This window comes from Plasmodium brasilianum, chromosome 12 (genome assembly GCF_023973825.1).
Source record: "Plasmodium brasilianum strain Bolivian I chromosome 12, whole genome shotgun sequence".
Lineage (NCBI taxonomy): Eukaryota > Apicomplexa > Aconoidasida > Haemosporida > Plasmodiidae > Plasmodium > Plasmodium brasilianum.
The window spans coordinates 573,368-594,239 of NC_090125.1; the positions used below are offsets into that span (position 1 = coordinate 573,368).

The window sequence follows — 20,872 nt, forward strand, 5'->3', positions numbered from 1 at the left end:
AAAAAGAAAAAAAAAAAAAAGCAAAAAATAAAGAGAACAAAAGTCTGCTATATAATTATTACAGCTGTCCGTTACATATGCATATATTCATATTTATATAAAAGTAACGAGATAAAAAAAGAAAAATATGAATAATATTTCTGCTTATCCATATTTGTATCGAAAAAAGATAGGTGTAACCAGCAGTAAATGCGACACATGACCGTACGAGGAGCATCCTTCATATTTTATGCTATTCTATTTATACGTACATGTATATACATATATATATTATATATATATATATATATATATATATATATATATATATATATTTAATTTATTATTTTTTTATTTTATTTTATTTTTTATGTTATAACGCTTTCATCACGTAATGATATTTTAACAAAATGAAAACAACAAAATTTATAATTCCAAGAAGGAATGGCACAATAAAAAAAAAAAGAAACTGCTTCCTCCTTCACTCATCGAGGAGGTGCGAACATTCGAGAACAGCCATTAAAGAGGGTATATCTGATAATACCTATAAACAAATAGCACACGATCATAAGTGCGAAAGTATAGAAGGTAACAATCCTAATAGAGTTAGTAAAATTAGGAAGAACATACAAAATGATATTTTAAAATATTATGATGATAATAAAAATATTATCAAAACAACTGGTCATATTTTAAAAGAACATTTAAATGATATCGTATTTATAAATCAAAAGAATAACTTCTACACTTATTTCTACAACTCCTTTCCAATTTTTATTAACAAATATGTGAGCCATATAAAGCAGATTCTCCCATTCTCTAATGATATGAATAGTAAACATAATGTCGAGGTAGAGGGAAAAGAAAACATGAACAAAAGTACACAAAAATATAATGATCAGAGAGAAGTGAACAACCTTTTGTTTCTACTGCGGTATTATAATAAATATACCAAGCAAGAAATAGAAGAGGAGAATATTTTTAATTTTATAAAAGAGAAAGTAAATTGTCTGAACAATGCAACTGAAGTTTTAAGAAGTATAAAGGATAGCCTTTATATAATGAATATGCAAAATAAAAATTGGACAAAACATGATAAAAGCGTAAAAAATGATTGTTTTAATTTTAAAAAAATGAACGAAATATTTCAAATAATAATTAACCGAATTAATGACACAAATGATGTATATAAAAAAATAGAACTATTATTGAACTTAACCAATATATGTGATAACACGTTTTGCTCTCCCACTATTTATGAACATATTAAAAAAAATATATTATCTATTTATGAACACTTAGAGAAAAAAACAAAAAAGGGAGTAGAAGAACAGTACGTTATGTTTTTGATATATAAGAACTTTTTATCATCAAAAAGTAAGAAATATTTAGAAATGGACGTAAAGTATTATTTCATGGATCAATTATCTTTTTATAATATTTTACAAAATGAAAATATAAATATTTGTTTGTTAAGTTTAATATATCGTGACTTGTCCTTTTTGAAGAACTATCAAGTAAAATACGTTCTCATGAATTTAGCTTTTTCCAAAATTAAAAATTCGGATTTCTGCTCTCACTTAGATATCGAGGGGGGTATGGACAGTAGCGTTAGCATTAGCATTAGCGGAGGTGACAGTAGTGGCAGCAATAGTGGAAACAAGAGTATCCCAAGCAGCGGCTATGGAAAGAATTTCCCCTTGCAGAACAAACACTATGTACTGCATAACTCTCTGTTGACCTTTTTTTCAAACACGCTATTGAGGAACAATTTCTTCTCCTTTTTAAAAAACCATTACCTGAATAATTTTTGTAACACAATAAACTATGCAACAGATGTAAACATGATGAATATAAATAATTATGTCTTTTATAACATGTTAATATCAATAGTTCAGTTAAAGGAAACGCATACTAAGTGCTGTGAACTTTTACAAATCAGTAAAATGAAATATTTTCTACAAAATAAAAGGAATATTTCCTTGTTTCACTTTATGTGTAAAATAAAAGACGACACAAAACACCTGAATGATTTTATTAAAAATAATATTGTGTTCTTTACACAATTTTTTGTTAAACAAAAAATGGCATTCCCGACGAACACGTATTTATATATATTGAATGTATATTGTAGTTTCTTTCGTATGCTAAATAATGATGAGAATTATGCAGATGGTAGGAAAAAAAAAAAAATCTACTTAGTGATATTAAAAAAATTGTGAATTACTTAATAAATGAAATATATGCTAGTATAAATTTGTTTACACTTAAAGAGATTGTAACTTTAATTAGTTTAATTAATGAGCTGCCCAAAAATTATACTTTTGACCTAAAAAATGAGTTTTCTTTTGATGATAAGAGAAATAACGGATATACTACAAAAGGACACACAGCTCATTTTTATTTGCATAATATTTTAGATCTTAATTCTGAGGGGAGAGAAGCAAATGTGGGGAAAAAACCCAGCAAATCAGTTGAAAAAATGAACTTATCACCTGTACAAGGCAATAAAAATAACGAAGAAGTTCAGTATTATCATAACGTATCAAATGAAAACAAAATAAAGAATAATTATTATGAGAATGAAAAAAGTTTTGAAGAAGAAAAAAAAAATGATGATGATATATTTACTGATAATATTTATCAACAAATTGGTGGTAGTAAAAAAAAGAAGGAGGGTAATCTAGCTGGACATATAGATGTTATACACATGAATCCTTTAAGTAAGAGCAATTTTAAGGGGAAAAAAAATTCTATGATAATAAATAGACACGATTTCACTATTTTAATATCGCGTGCCCTTTTTAATGATATTTGTGAAGATTTTATTTTTAAAATAAAAAAAGAGGAATTCTTTTTAATAAAACAAAAATATATCACTAGTCATGTTGATACCAACAATAATATATATGAATATATAATTGAACACCATTACAATTGTTTTCTGAACAATTCAGAATTTTATATAGATCAGATAAGTAAAAAATATGATATATTATCAATAGAGCAAATTATCAATTATTTTATTCTTTTCACCTATATAAGTGAGCTAGATGTATCTCAGTTGTATTCATTAATTAAGGTCATGATGACAATAAATAAATTTCACCCATTCGTTGATTTTTTTATTTCAAAACATATTGAAGGATTATTACTAAAGAGGTGGAGAGAACAAGGAAAACAGGAAGAACAAGCAACATATGAGAGGAATATAATATATAGTACTTATGATGGGATAAAATATACACAAAGAGAATTTACAGACACCTATTTAGATGATTATATTGCAAATATTAAAGAAGGAAATAAAGAAAACAGTTTTGAAAATCTTGTAAAAATGGATAACTTCAACCATAGAGAGAATTCTGATTGCACGTCTGAATATTGCCCATCTCACAGTAACAAACATTTTGATGAAATGAACTTAAACACACATACAATGTATGCTTCACATTTTGAAAATTGTTATTATGATTATGACGATCTTACAAGTACGGTAAATCTTTTTTTAGCACTGGACCCAAAAACAAAAACAAGGGACACTATTGCGAAATATTTACAAACATATGTTGATTATAAAAATGTAAATATTTTAAAAGTTGATCTGAGTTATTTTCTTTTGAAAAGCGATCAAGAAAAAGAGGACAAGAGGAGTAGAAGATACAGCGAGATGTGCATTTCGAGCGAACAAATAGTAACACTTAAAAATACCTTAATAAATGGGGTGCCGAATGAGTTGTTATTACATTGCGAAAATGGAAATTCATTATTTGGCACTGTTAACGAAACTGTAGATAGTGAAGCAGGAAAAAATTGGCATAATGGTGCAACTGCTAAAAGAAGCAGTCTCGAGGAAGCGGAAAAAATAAGAGCAGCGCGTGAGCATCCCCTACACAATGACGTCATATACAATGTAGTAGTAGACAGGCTGAAATATGATATTAACTTAAAAAATTATTTATTAAATATAGATTATGTAAATGAGAATAAAGAAGAGATAAAACATTTTCTTGAAAAAGAAATTATTTCGTTAAACAGTATAACCAGACTTTTAAATTATGTAAGTATATTAAATGACGATGGGAAATACATGAAATTACTAACATTAGCCATAAAAGATATAATTCTATGTAGACACGAAATAGTGGAAGTAAACACATTCAGAATGTTAACTACTGTTCTGTTAAGTGTTAAACAATTTTATCAAAGTATATATATATCATCGGAGTACTCATATTTAAGTATGTTTATAAAATATTATGTTCGAGCAATGGGAAATTTTTCCCCTTTTTTTACCATTCAAGACATTTTTCCTATTTTTCAAGTTTTTATAAAATATGATTTAACAAAAAATTATTTGAAATATTTAATTATTTTAAATAAAGAATTAAATAAAATCAATATTAGAAATTTTAATTTCTACCTTGTTCATATTATTTTATATTTTTATTCCAAATTAAAATATATAAATGAAAATTTTATTTCCAATTTATTGGAGGTATATGTAACTTCATTACATCAATATATAAATAATATGAATAAGGAAATCATTCAAAATTTGATAAAAACAAATGAATTATTAATATCCTTGAGTATTAAAAATAAAGAAATTATTCACTTAAATTATCTCTTAATACAAAAGTATGGGAATTACACAAGCGAATTTGACACACACTCAAATTCAAATGTTGACGATGACCTAGTTAAACTGTATGAAAATGAAGACAAGAAAAAGTTCCTTAGTGAGGAGAATGTCAATACACATATTCCAACTGCTACTGTTCTTAGCGGCAATAGTAGGGACGACTTTGTAAATGGGTTTTGCGAAAATGATAAAAGAGGACAACAAATGGAATATGTAAACGAATTGGATAAACAGGCAAGAAAAGAAAATTCATTCATTGAAAATTCATCAATTGCATATGCACCCAGTGGATACTCTACTAGTAGTAATATCCACACTGACAATATTTCTACTGAAAAGAGAAAGCGAAGTACCATCGAAAGTGGTGTTAATGCAATACATAGAGAAGAGAAGAAAGTCTATACTCATTTTGTAAAACAAACCATTGAAAATAAAAACGCAGATGAAGATTATACTTTTTTGCCTGACCGAGTAAGCAGCAATGATAATGCTTCAGAAGATAACATCACAGAAATAAATCTCGTCACCCCTAAATTCGAGTTGTCACTTGTCCATAAGTTAAATATAATATACTTTTTATGCAAATTTCATTTTTATAATGATTTGATAAAAAATTATTATATGCAATTAATAAATGAATTCTTAAACAATAAAAAAAACATGAATATAAATGATGAGGATTATTGTAAATTATATGAGATATATGTATATGTTATTATGAACTTTTACTTTCTTTCCTTTAACAAAAATAATAAATATATTAATTACATTTTAACCAATTTACCTTGTTATTATTGGTATAAAAGAGAAGAAGAAAAATTAAATTTATTTACATCATCCAACGAGTATAATGATATTAAAAATATTCTTAAATTGCTAAATATAAATTTTCTCACACCTACATTAACCGAAATTTATTTTATTCATTTCTTTAATGATGTGAAGAAAGCAAAATACTTCTTTGACATTCCTGAAAACGTTTTGCATTTGTATCAAAAATATAATATAGTTATCGATGATATAAGGAATAAGAGCATTTCCATTTTATGCATCCCAGAGGAGAACGTATTACGGTTAGCATATATAACCATTATAAAAAAAAAAAAAAAAAAAAAATGAAAATTTTGGCAGCATGAAATAGTCAAGATGACATTTTGTGAGTGGCAATAAGTTCATTAAATTTTGTGACGCGCATGACAAGTTCATACTTTTTATTTATAAGCCGTTCGTTTTATTATTTATCAGAAATTTATTTTATTATTCACGTGAAGTTCTTTTTATTATTCACGTGCAGTTCTTTTTATTATTAACGTGCAATTTGTTTTATTATTTACATGCAGTTTATTTATTATTCTCGCCCAATTCGTCTACTGTTTATTTATTTATCGCTCCCATTTTATGTTCATTTTATTTTATTTTTTTTTTTTTTTTTCACATTTTAGGGATGAAAGTAGGGATAACAATGTCCTCATAAATGATAGTTATTACATTTTTGAGAATATTAAGAAAACGTATACAACTTCTTTGTTATTTTTAAGCGAGGTAATAAAAATGAAAGAGAAAATATTTTTGCATAAAACACGCTCATATGTGTACACGTGAACAGTTATGTACGTATATAATCATATATATCAATATTATGCATGCATGTATGCAGCGCCAAAATGCCGTATTCCTACATACTTCCAAATACGTGCTCACATGTACCACAGAAATGCAAAATGTTCAGTGCTCACAAATGTAGACAAATATACACAAATGTGCACAAATGTGTACAAACGTAAACAAATATGCGCAAATATATGTAAATATTCTCAAATGGACAAAATTTATGCTTCTTTTATTTTTTAGTGGAAAAACTTGAACACAGAGGAAAAGTGTGATTACATTCTTCGCATTTTGCATTCATCCCTAAACAGTTAGAAGACCCCACTTATTTATTCATTACATATTTTCTGAAGTCTGTAAAGGTGTTACACATATGTTAATGCATATGTATATGTATTGTATAAATAAGACATGCATACGTGTTTCATTATGTATACATGGTTTAGCGTTACGTGTGTGTATATTATATTTGTTTAAACGATTGCAATCCATATGTAATTTTTGAAATTGTACATTCTATAGAATTTTCATGTTGTGTTTTTTTCTCCTTTTTAATTTTTTCCATTTCTTCCATCTCCTTTGCTAAACCTCCCTCAAAAAAGGCTTCAACGCACCTGCATTTTTTTTTTTTTTTTTTTTTTTTTTTTATATTATACATTTCAAAATGAAAAAAAGAGTTTAAGTATATGACCATGCTTATGTATGTGTACAAAACGAAAATTGTACATTTGTTCATTTTATTACCTTCTTTCCTCCATTTTGATTGGTTTGTAATCAAGAAAAGTTAACCTATTCAACGTATACACGAATAATTTTCTGTAATTTTTGTATTTCACCAACTAAAAGAAAAGCAGTGAATATAAAAAAATAAAAATATGCATATGATTTGCTATAAATTTAAATACGTAAAAAAATGGGGAAGTTGTAAAGTAGAAAAATAATAAAATAAGAAAATAGAAAATGGTAGGAGAAAAATAAAAATATATCAATTTTTTTTTCCCCACATAAGGTAAGAATTTTATTTTACAGTTATGCATTTGTATGATGTAAAATCGTTTGGCTAGATTTACATAAATTGGTGTATTTTTATGAATATATATATATATATATGTGTAAGCGTGAATACATATTAGCCATTTATACGTATGTGTGTATGGGATTATACGTAAATACATGCTTATGTATGTGTAACAGTTTCTCTTGTGTGTATTACTATGGGGTTGTTCATCAAATATAAAATAGACAGATTTTCCAAATGAGTCAAGTTATCCAGAATATCGTCATTTATTTGATTGTTGCTAATATTTAAAATTGATATCTTTTTGTTCTCTCGTAAGTGTACAATATTTGAAGAGCCTTTACTTCCCAAACAATTGTTACTCAAATTTAAATCTTCTAAATTCTTTAAATTATCTGTAAATGGGAGAGAGGAATAAAAAAAGAAGATATGCATTGGGAAAATGAAATACGATATTCCGCTCACCCAAAGATATTATGAACAAAAAAAATATGAAAATAAAATAAAAATAGAATAAAATAAAATAAAAATAAAATAAAAATAAAATAAAAATAGAATAAAATAAAATAAAAATAAAATAGAATAAAATAAAATAAAATAAAAATAAAATAAAAATAGAATAAAATAAAATAAAAATAAAATAAAAATAAAATAAAAATAAAATAAAATTAAATAAAGAGTCGAGTAATAGGTTACCCAAATTTTCTATCTCACAAATATTGTTGTCTTCCAAATTCAATATTCTTAGCTTTTTCAAGGAGTGTAAATTTTCAATTTTGGAAATTCGGTTACAGTTAAGGTATCTTCATAAAAAAATATTGTAAAATAAAAAAAACAAACAAATAAATAAATATGTCAACAAATAGCTAAATAAACAAACATATCTACAAATAAATGAATTCAGAATTTCGCGAAAAGTGGTGCACCAATATATGACTACATAAAAATGGACACTTCACTGTAATTTGAAATGGGTAAGGTTCATCTCGCATTATGTAGCTTCATTTTATATTACAAACATACATGTTCATACGTATTAATATGTATTCATATATGTATGAGTGCATGCGACTAAACACTAACAGAGCAATCAGATTAACGCAACAGTCGAGGCCACAAATGCTTTCCAGTGCTAAAAATACGGTACATATATTTAAATGTGTTTTTAAGACATTTAAGCCGCTTTGCTGGTTTATTATTTTTATATTTATTTTATATACTCTATGGAATTTATAATTGTTTTTATTTTATTTTGTTAATATTATTTTTTTTTTTATGGTAAAACCATTATTATTCAGATATAAGGTTTTTAAATTCTGCAAATTCTGCAAACTTTCGATTTTTCTATAGAATTTATTGTTTAAATAAAGCACATCATTCAACTCTATAACAGAATAGTAAGCTTCATTTCTTTCAACGATTTTTTTAATTTCTTGGTTGCTTAAAACGCAGTCCATTATTAGATTAATTAAAGTTGTACAGGCAAATATACGTATTTTCGATTACACATACATGCCCATGTGTATATGCATGTGCATGTCTGTGTGTATGCTTACATGTATGTCTACATGAGTGTACGTTTGCGTATGTAGGTATAGATATGCGGATGCATGTATATACGTGCAAATTTAAGGTATATAGAGAGAACACTTTTTTTTTTTTTTTAATTTCGGTATAACCTTTTAAACATTTAATATTTTTGAAACAAAATTAATCTATATAAAGATTTTTAAAATAAGGGATGTTTATGTTTCTTAAAAATTAATATTAATAATAATACATAAATAAATATGCATTATTAAAGATAAGGTATCCATATGTGTGTTGACATACATGTGCACATATACATACATACATACATACATACATACATACATACATACATACATACATACATACATACATACATACATACATACATACATACATACATACATACATACATACATACATACATACATACATACATATATATATATAAATGAGTGTGCACGTGTGCGTATGTGTGTGGGCATATAATAATATACACACGTACATGTATATATATATATGAAATCCGAATATTCGGTAAAGTTCAAAGCGTTAAAATTAAAAAAAATTATTTATATTTTAAAATTATTAAAAACAATCATAATAATAAAAATAAAGATAGGTTAAATTAATTTTCTTCATTTTTGCAAATACGATTTTTACGCGTTTTTAAGTGCATTATAATAGAAAATAGTGGTGGAGTCATTTTATTATACAAATTTTAAAAAAAATCAATTTAAAAAAAAAAAAAAAAAGGCAAAATAAAGGGAAAACGAGAGTTGGGTAAAAGAAAGAGGAGAAAAAAAAAAGAAAAAAAAAGTTATTTACTTAATTTAAAACATACGAACTGCTAACTTTCCAAATGTTCTCTTCATTCTTTTTCCTGTAAATGGGGTACCGAAAAAACGATGTTATGTATATGTAGAAGTGTTTTCACATTTGTACGTACGTATATATATGCACATATATATGTATATATATACACATAACTACGCGTGCCCATTCATATACATACATAATATATATACAAGTATACATATAATGTGTACATGTTCCTAAGCAATAACATGACGTATAAAAAAATTTATAGTACCTTTTTGTAATGCTATTCATGAGACACATTTTGTTTTTTTCAATCCTCTGAATTATTTCAAATGTGGTGATACCCTGTATAAGCAACGAAATGATCGTAAAATTGAGTCAACTTGAAGATACGTTAGCGTAAAAATATGTCAATGTAAAAAAAATATAAGTTCCTTTTGCCCTTTTTTTGGGGGGCTTAATATATATATATATATATATATATATATATATATATAATATGCATCGTTGTAGTTGACACAAAGGACGATCTTCCACCATCCTCCCTCGGTTCTCCTTTGCTGATGTTCTTACCGATTCGGAAGAAAGTTCCCTAAATATGTTTAGCTTCTTCGGAATGGTATAAGGGTCTATTTCATTATGTGAGTAAACATAGTCTACAATTGTTCCTCTTACTACAACATCAATATGAAAACGTTTAATAAAACTTTCTGTAATAACCCAAGGGGCTCCGATAACTACATCATCTACTACCTTCATAGCTAAAACATTTAACGTTCTTTCTAGTAATGAAACAACAGGGAAATATTTTCCTTTCATTGTTCTAACGACATCATCAGAATGCATACCTACTAATAAATAATCTCCTAACTTTTTGGCATTCTCTAATATTTTTAAATGACCTATATGGAATATATCAAATGACCCATCAACATATACTACTCTGTGCTTCTTTTTTTTATCATGATTTTCCATAAATTGATATAACTGGGATGCTGTCACATAACATTTATTTTTATTTAAAGAATTCTTTACATTGGATATATGATCATTTAACTTTGTTACATTATCTGTTCCAACTATTTCAGTATTTTTGAACTGCTCTTCCAATTCTTTGGGATTGATTTTACATTTTTTAAAATTAATTTTTTCGCCTGACCCATTCACACAGTTCGTACTATAAGTATTTATATTGATATTACTATTAATGTTATTACATTCACTATCTGCTTCATCCTGGTTGTATATATAATTATTATCATCTCCACAACTATTCAAATTATTATTTGTACCCTTGTTACAGCTCATTGCTGTTGATGTATTTTTACTATTATCATTATTTGCAGTAAACGTACTACTACTGTTATTATTATTACCGCTATTTACCGCTTGCAGTAAATGGTTAATTATCGTTGTGCTAGATATACCATAACTTCTTTCAAATATTTTTAATTTATTATTTTTCCTTACTTCTTCATAACAACATTTTCCATTACGATCATAAGCAACATCACTACCATGAGCTGCATAATCGCAATTATATTTTTCTAATAGCTCCATACTTACAGTATATTTTGTTCCTACGATAACTTCATCTACCCACTTACAACCAGCTATTAATGCTCCTCTTTCTTCTTGTGTATATATTGGCATAACCCCTTTAGAATTCAAAGCGTCTTCATCCGAATTTATCCCAACTACTACAATATCACCTAACTTTTTTGCTTGTCTCATAGCATTAAAATGACCAGAATGGGATAAATCAAATATACCATCCACATATATTCGTGTGGATTTATTATTTTTCTCTAGTGTTGATGTACTACAATTTAAATCGTATTCATTAATTTCTTCAGAATTATTTGATGGGGAACTGTTAATGTCTTTTATATCACCATAAATGGGATCACTGTTGCATTCGAGGTAGCCTTTACTACCACTATTGGTATTATTACTGCTATTATTATTATTATTACCATTATTATTATTACTATTATTATTATTACTGCTATTATTATTATTATTACTATTATTATTATTACTATTATTATTACTGCTATTATTATTATTACTATTATTATTATTACTATTATTATTATTACTATTATTATTATTACTATTATTATTATTAGAAATATTATTACTATTACTATTACTATTACTGTTACTGTTACTATTATTATTAATCATATTATGCAGTTTACTCATATTATTATCATTACTATCGCTAACAATATTCCTGTTTATCTGATCATCTTTACACATATTTTTTAGTTCATTTAAAAATATCCTACATATTTCGTCCTCATCATCTACATTAAATTGCTCACATACCTTTCCTACATAGTCCAGTTTATTATTTCTCTTTATACTTTTTAACAAACCCAAAATTTTTTTCAAATTTCCATGATTATAAATTGTATTAACTAAAAATTCGTTCCTCATCATTAATCCACTTTCCTTTTTCATTTTTATTCTATTCCTATTTATTCTTATACTATTTATTCCTATACTATTTATTCTTATACTATTTATTCCTATACTGTTTATTCCTATACTATTTATTCCTATACTATTTATTCTTATACTATTTATTCCTATACTATTTATTCCTATGCTATTTATTCTTTTACTCTTTATTCTTTTACTTTCTATTCCTTTACTCCTTATTTTTTTACTCTTTATTCCTTCTTCTTATTATTTTTTTTTTAACGTTTGCAAATGTAACTGCATGTATATAGAAAATATACACAGCTGTTACTTCGTAACTTACAAATTTGTCAAAATATTGGTAGTATACAAAAAAAAAAAAAAAAAGAAAACAAAAAATAAAGCAAAATGAGGTAAAATAAAGCAAACTGTAAAATATAGCAGCATGTGATAAAATAAAGTAACGAATACGATAAGACGTATATAAAAATTATTAATCTTTAATAACAGTTATATTTTTTGCTCTACTTCTTCATAAGTCATATAAAAAAAATGTTAACAATTCAAACATATGCATGATTGTTTATACATGTATATATTGACGTATACAAAGGTGTGTACTGTTATACGCATGAAAGCGATACTAGTACGTGTTATATAAATATCTACAATGTTTGCAAATGTAAAATGTACTAAAATACAAATATATGTATAAATATATGTATATATATATATATATATATATACATACACGTACGTACTGTCAAACACAATTTTAGGGCAGTTACTTTTTACATCTTTTATATATATATATATATGTATTCATTTAACTATATTAAAAATGCCAAAAACTAAAAAAAAATGACGCAGCAAATTATGTGATACAAAAATACAGGGGAAAATACAATAAAAAAAAAAAAAAAATTGGACGAAAAAAAGAAATAAAACTTACACAAAAAGACGATACATACATATTTATATGCACATAATTATATGAATATATTTTTATTTTCATATTTATATATACATATTTATATACATATTTTTATATATACGTTTATATATACATATTTTTATATATACATTTATATATACTTATTCATATACATATTTTTATATATACGTTTATATATACATATTTTTATATATACATTTATATATACATATTCATATAAACGCATTTTTATATGCATATTTATAAATACATATTTAAATGCACATATTTATATTTGCATATATATAAGTACAAGTATTATATAAAAAAATTACATATAAAATGTATTTGCATAAAACAAATGGACTGCTATATTTTGATGTATTATATATTCATAATTGTAAAATCAAATAACTCAGTATGTTTTATATTCTATTAGTATAATTTATTAATATGTATACGTTTATATATATATATATATATATAATATACACATTATATATCGCTAAAAATTGTGTAACTAATTTTGTTTTTCTTTCTGTAGCGAAAATGTAACATATATACGTATACATTACATTATGCATATTTTCAAATTTATATTTATTGTTATATAATAATGTATATATATTGTAATATTATACATAAATAATAATATTTTTTTTTTTTTTTTAACTAGAAATCATTTTTCATTACATTTATATTATAATATTTAAAAAGTAAATTATTTAATTATCCTCAAACACATAACTCTCATCATGATGGGTTTGTGTACAAGAAAACACACTCACATATATACATATCAAAAAGAAAAAAGTTAAACCATTTCCTAGAGTTCAATTTGAGTTTTAAAAAGAATTTTATTATGTAACGATTTTCATTAATTGTTAATCATTTTATTTGTATATGTAACAAACAAATTTTTAATTCTAAAAATGTTATGACATACATGTGTATATAATAAATAAAGAAAACTTATATTTATATATAAAGTATGTGTATTATATGCATAAAAAGCTTTATACATTATTAAGTCATTAACGTTAAATGGTGTACATGATAAAAAATATAAAAATTATATACAGAGGTGAAATATATATATCACACTATGCCAGTACATGTAATATATGTAACATATATATATTATTTTTTGCTAAATGTATATAAGTTGATATTTTTTTTTTTTTATAGCATTGTATATAATTTATTAAGATGTAATATTGTAATCAAAATTATTTCTCATATCAAAAAAAGAAATATAAAAATAAAAAAGGAGAAAAAATGACATCTTATATTTTTTATAATTTTTTAAAATTTCACATTGCACTATTATTATACTCCTTTCTTTTTATAATGAACAAAATAGAATGGTAATAAATCTATCGGTAATATTTATATATTATATATCATCAAAAACTATTATTTTTCTATTTCTTTTTATTACTATTTTATACGTGCATATAAAGCGGAAAAACGTTCGTTAAATTATTATAATATTACATAAATATATACAAACATTGTAATATATATATAATAAACGTAATGTATATAATAATGTATATATTATATATGCATTATATATTATATATAAAAAATATATACTTTTTTAGCAAGTAGTTTAACATTTTTTCAAATACAGTATAAGCATTATATATATATGTATATATATATTTTTTTTTTTTATGCGTAAAATATGGTGAAAATCAGTAATATTAAAGAGTTTATGATATGCTTAATATACTATAATTAAATTTACTAGGAGCTATTATTATAAGGAAGTTAATAGCTAAAAATTTCAGATACGAAGTTCAAATATATATATATATATATATATATATGTAATAATAATATATGTGTAATAATAATATATATGTAACAGTAATATATATGTAATAATAATATATATGTAATAGTAATATATATGTAATTATAAAACTGCTTTTTTAGCCCGTTTTTATAAATTATTAATTTGCTACATCACTGGTAGCTATGAAAGGGAAAAGCTATATACGAATAATTAGGTTTTTACTAGAAAAGGACGAAATAATATAATATAAAATTAAAAATAATAGTTAATGCACTGGCTTTATAGTTTTATTTTTTCGTAGTACCTCATATATAATATTATTATGTGCATATAAATACATTATCTTACATATTTTGATGTATGATTTTATGTAGAAAGGTATACTCTTATTTTAATCCTTCTTATTGTAATTACGTATGTAATATATATATTATAAAGTTATATATAAATTTATTAAATACATAAAAATATAAAAATATATTTATAATATATATATTAGATATATATAATAATGACATTGTCATAATTTACTATTTTTTTTTAATTTTTTGTAATAAATTAAAATTAAAAAACAGCGATTTTAAATGACATAATAACATAGTTAATAAAAAATTATTTTCTCATTTATATTGAACATAAAAGATTATATATAGACAAATATATATATGTGCATGTATTGTATAAATAAAGCTTAAATTTAAATTATAATGAAGAATTTAGTTGAATTTTTATATAATGCTTATTTAATGATAAGTCGTACCGTGAAGTGTCAAGTGGAAATTGTTGAAATGATAAAATTATATCAAAATAAACTGATTAATTTTAATCCGTCTTCGTATTTTTTATTTTTGCAAATCTATAATAAGTATGTTTATAAATTTTGCAAAAAAATGCTGATATATAAACCAGTCGACATATTATTTAATGAAAAAATATTAATACTAAACATGTAATTGCTGTACATGTAATTTTGTAAGCACAATATATCGAATAAATGTCCAATGTACGTGTTGCTATGTTGTTATAGAGTTGTACATATAGCGCTATATACCTATAATAATGTAATATAGTAAAATGATACTTAAACACTGTAAATATAACACCATAAGTAAAAGTTATAAATAATAGTGCCATAAAAAGCAGTAATTATGACGAACATGTCAGAATAAGTTATAAATAATATATTTGATTTTACCACCACTATATTCAGCATTTATGTAATTATTTCTTTGTTATTCTCCTTTAAATATATAAAATATTTTTTTTTAATTTCTTCATTTTATTCTTCTTCATTTCGCTTATTTTTTTTCGAGGCGAAAAAGAAAATTAAGACATTGTTATAATTCTGAATGGTCCATATAATTACATTGAAAAATGTAAAAAGAAATATGATTACCAGCTGCTTTGTATTAATGAATTTTCGTACATTTTATTAATGTGAATAAGTTAAACTTAAACAAGCAAGTTTTAACAAGCATGATGAGTACATATAGATATGTCTACTGTTATATTAAAAAAAAAGAAATATAGCCCACAAAAAATTAGTATTATTTTATAGACATGTAAAGGGGGTTAATAAAACGTATTTTATTCATTTTGTACATATCTATATATATCTAAATATACATATACATATATATACATATACATATATATACATATACATATATATACATATACATGTACATATATAATGCAACTTGATAAAAATCGTAAGAATAATTGTCTTTACATTGCTAACTCATTGGTAACATATGACTCTAAATATTTTATCATTTTCGCATGTCTCCAACAGCTACTATGTATGTTTATTCAGGTAATAACTTTATGTATACAAGTTGAAACAATTTTTTTTAATCTTATCCATACACATACAAAATAGGAAATTTGTAAGTTGATAAGTTATAGAATTCTTTTCAAATGTTAATAGTATATATACGCATGAATGTATCTATCTATATATATATATATATACTTAAAGGTTTGTCATACTGTTAGATAGCTAAATAACCTATATGTGAACAAATGTAGGTTTACAATTCCCCTTTTCCTACTAGTTAATCTTACTAGCGTGTACAATTTCGCCCTTCTTATAATTGTAGTAGTTATCTAAAGTGATAAATTATGTGTTCATAAAAAAGTAGCACGAATAAAAATATAAAAAAGAAATATTTTTTGAAAGTTAAAAAAAAAAAAAAAATTAAATCGAATTAAAATAATTTAAATATACCATCAGGAGTTATGGATCCTCCAACGGTTCCTCCTTTTGCGCTCTTAGTGAAAAGAAAAAAAAAATATATATAATATGTATTATGTAACATGTATTATGTAACATGTATTATGTACTACGTATTATGTACTACGTATTATGTACTACGTATTATGTACTACGTATTATGTAACATGTATTATGCACTACAATCATGTAAAATACAAAGTTACAAAATTCTATAATTTGCACAGGAATACAAAAAATAAACATTGCCTAATTATTAAAAGAATTACTATGATTTTTTTTTTTCGGTCATCTGTTTTCCTTTTCCCATAAGGCACCTCTATATAATTCTTTCCTGCATAAGATGAAACAGATATTATGTAAAAATTGCTATATAAATATTTTGTGTATATGATCATATGTGCATAGGCAGCTACGTGAATTCTTTTATTTTACCAACTATCAGGAAACCTAATTTATTTTTTCTATTTATAGGGGGTTCTAATGAGCAAATGAAAAATATGTTGTCCACATAGGATTTGGGCGAACAAGTATGATATATACATACATATATATACATATATATACATACATATATATATATATTTATTTATATGTATGTATCTATATAAGTATATATATATGCTTATATATGTATAAGTTATGCATAAAAAAGCAAGGTTTTATATTTACGGGAACAAAGTATTGCCATGTCATCCGCTTTTTTTTCTCCCCCCAGCTGCCTATTGTAATTCTTTAAGATTTAAGGAAAGAAGAAAATTGTGGTATAAATATATATATATATATATATGCACATACATATATGCCCTCATATATATGTGTTTATTTTTAAAGACTGGTTTTGCTTTTGCACATCCGTTTATTATATTACAAATACGATAAATTTGCAGTTAGGGATTTTGTTGCACCTTCATTTGAATAAATTTACAAAAGAAAAAAATAAATAAAATAAAATAAAATAAAAATTAATTCTCTATATACTTAAAAAATACAGTGGTTGGAAATCAATTATTGACCTATTTCCCTATTTTGTAATTTTTTTTTTAATTTTACTCTTCTGCCACTCCTTTAGGTGAAATGAATTTACTAATTTTCATCAAGACATGTTCCCTATCGCATTCCTGACAACATATATAATTTCAGAAAACATTTCGTCCTTGTTAAGTGGTATGTGTAAAACGTTATAAGTTAAAGGTTAAGAGTTAAATGTTATACATTACATGTTATACATTACATGTTATACGTTATATGTTATACGTTATATGTTATACGTTATGCGTTACATGTTATATTTTTTTTTTTTTTTTTCTACTGTTATTTTCAAATTAGTAGTACCCCAGATATGTTCAAAGAAATCAACTTGTAGTTCTTCAAATTTTCTGTAAGGCGTGAAAATTGAAACAAATTACCAACAAAAAAAAAGAAATAGAATAAAAATAAAAATAATATTATATAGAATAAAATAGAATAAAATAGAATAAAATATAATAAAATAGAATAATATAGAATAAAATAGAACAAAATAGAATAATATAGAATAAAATAGAATAAAATAGAATAAAATTAAAATAAAATAAATGAAAAAGAAAGAACAATGAGAAAAGACCCCATTTCCAAAAATTCTTTTTTAGACCTTTTATGTGATCCTCCTTAACGGCAGTAATCTACACATAAAAATTTTAACAAAATATTATAACATGAAATTTTATCAATTAAAAAATAGAGTATAAATGCAGTAAATTGTTAGAAGAGTAAATTTAATTACCCAATATTTTTTTGGACGTGAAAGCACCCATTTATCTCCTTACGAAAATGAAATAAAAATAGGCATATCACGGGGGAGAAAAAAAAAAAAATAATAATAATAATAAATAAAATAAAATAAATAAATAAATAAATAAAATAAATAAAATAAAATAAATATAATAGAATAAATAAAATAAAATAGAATAAATAAATAAAATAAAATAACGCTAAAAAAGTCAATGAAAAATAGAATAAAAAAATGTAGACGCAGTATCGCCATGAATATTAAAAATAATTGCGCACACGGAGTAGTCTACACAGATGCATTTACACGAATTATTTAAGTTTAAAGAGATCATTTGTAAGATATTTACTAATGCATATATACATATATATATATATATATATATATATATATATATATATATATATATGCATGTGAGTGAATGTGTGCAAAACCTGAGCAGACCCAATTTGCGCCTGTATGTTTTAACTCCTTTTCATGTTCATAAAAAATGGAGTTTCTAAGTATTCTTTTTGGCGAATAAGATACAAAATCGCATCTTTTCTTAGACTCACAAATGTCTAATACTTTGCTAATATTAAATATTTTTTCCTATAAATTTTTTTTTTTTTTTTCCGAATTTATATATATAATTTATTTTCTTCTATCAGTGAAATGATCAATATCAATGTCAATATTTTCAAAAAAAAAATTTTTTAAACTTGCAAAAAATTAAAATAAAGAAATAAAATCCTTACGCTATTTGGAGCTAACAGTAAATCTCTCCCTTCACAATACTACAAAAATGCCAAGCATGCAAGAGGCACATTTGCGAAAATGTACAACATCCCCACAAATATGTACATACACATGCAGATATATACATAAAAATATATGTAAAAACATATGTATACAAATATATCATAAAAAAAAAAATACTCTCAAAAAAGTACACATCTTTAAAAGCAAAAATATATATATATATCGTACGAACCTATGTACATTTATACATATGTGTACATGTACATATTTGCAAATATAACAGATTTAATCTACTGTCTTTTCTTAAAACTTCTTACATACTTTTTGTGAATTTTTTAAGATAAGAAAACTTTTTACATACTCTTTAATTTCTTCATCAAAACTAGTTTTCTTTAATGGTATACTGCAAGCTCTTTCTTTAAAAGAAATATTTTTTTTTTTTTTTTTGTTAAGTGTAGCATTTATTTTAATATTAAAAAATATATTACTGTTAATTATTTATTTATTTTTATTATAATTTCTTCTCTTATATAATATATTACATTTACCACACACAAATAGTATAATACAAAATATCTACATATAAACATATATATTCATATGCAAGTATATATTCTTATTTTTAAGGCCCATTATTTTTTGGTACATTGTACAATGAAAAATAGCAAAAAAGGAAAAAAAAAAAAAATAAAATAATAAAACGATGCATAAGTGAACTTTCGTTAAAACTTACCAAGTAACGTTAAAGTAAAAGAAAAAACAAAAAAAATAATCTTCATTTTGAAAAACACAAATAAAAAAAAAAAAAAAAATGTATATGATGCCACAGGTTTGAACAACAACAACACTACAAAGTAAAACAGTTCTTTTCATTCGCTTGTATGTATATATAATATATAAACCTATGCGTGTAGCTGTACACTCACATAGGTATATGCGTATACGTATGCATGTGCCATAAATCAACAAACATTGCAAATGACATAACATTGCATATACAGATATTTAAGTTAAAAAAGAGTACAAAGTACAGAAGTGTAAGTACACAAAAATTATAAAAGTTATTTATTAAGACAAGTTCTTATTTATCTTGCTCAATATTTCTTTTCATTCAAATTTCAAATAAAATACAGTCGAAAAAATAAGTAAAATAAACGTTACCGCATTTATTTTGCAAATAATTATAATTACAAAACATATACGAGAAAAAATAAGAAAACATTTAAACGCAGCAAGTGTGTATGTATTATTATTATTATTATTATTATTATTATTACTTTTATTACTATTATAATTATTACAAGAACAATTTAAAAAAAATGGATAAATTTGGGTTTTCCTCTTTTAGATATTA

At 23.9% G+C, this 20,872-nt stretch overlaps 4 protein-coding genes across 4 annotated transcripts; 1 reads left to right on the plus strand and 3 right to left on the minus strand.

Moving 5' to 3' along the window:
* Positions 1-389: 389 nt before the first annotated feature.
* Positions 390-6,547, plus strand: MKS88_004111 (uncharacterized protein; the record flags this gene model as incomplete). The annotated part of the gene is made up of 4 exons (XM_067217259.1): positions 390-2,154; positions 2,253-5,697; positions 6,067-6,166; positions 6,476-6,547. The coding sequence occupies 4 exons, from the start codon at positions 390-392 to the stop codon at positions 6,545-6,547; spliced, it is 5,382 nt and encodes a 1,793-aa protein (XP_067071706.1).
* A 148-nt stretch (positions 6,548-6,695) lies between these two features.
* On the minus strand, positions 6,696-8,707 carry MKS88_004112 (leucine-rich repeat protein; the record flags this gene model as incomplete). The annotated part of the gene is made up of 6 exons (XM_067217260.1): positions 6,696-6,846; positions 6,977-7,071; positions 7,446-7,645; positions 7,947-8,053; positions 8,334-8,382; positions 8,536-8,707. 6 exons carry the CDS (start codon positions 8,705-8,707, stop codon positions 6,696-6,698), a joined length of 774 nt encoding a protein of 257 aa, XP_067071707.1.
* Positions 8,708-9,608: 901 nt separating this feature from the next.
* On the minus strand, positions 9,609-12,071 carry MKS88_004113 (ethanolamine-phosphate cytidylyltransferase; the record flags this gene model as incomplete). The annotated part of the gene is made up of 3 exons (XM_067217261.1): positions 9,609-9,663; positions 9,874-9,947; positions 10,176-12,071. 3 exons carry the CDS (start codon positions 12,069-12,071, stop codon positions 9,609-9,611), a joined length of 2,025 nt encoding a protein of 674 aa, XP_067071708.1.
* Positions 12,072-16,823: 4,752 nt separating this feature from the next.
* MKS88_004114 (uncharacterized protein) lies at positions 16,824-19,979 on the minus strand (the record flags this gene model as incomplete). The annotated part of the gene is made up of 13 exons (XM_067217262.1): positions 16,824-16,879; positions 17,001-17,043; positions 17,276-17,340; positions 17,442-17,486; positions 17,679-17,739; positions 17,878-17,914; positions 18,060-18,127; positions 18,342-18,385; positions 18,640-18,670; positions 18,772-18,809; positions 19,212-19,368; positions 19,515-19,553; positions 19,923-19,979. The coding sequence occupies 13 exons, from the start codon at positions 19,977-19,979 to the stop codon at positions 16,824-16,826; spliced, it is 741 nt and encodes a 246-aa protein (XP_067071709.1).
* Positions 19,980-20,872: the final 893 nt, after the last annotated feature.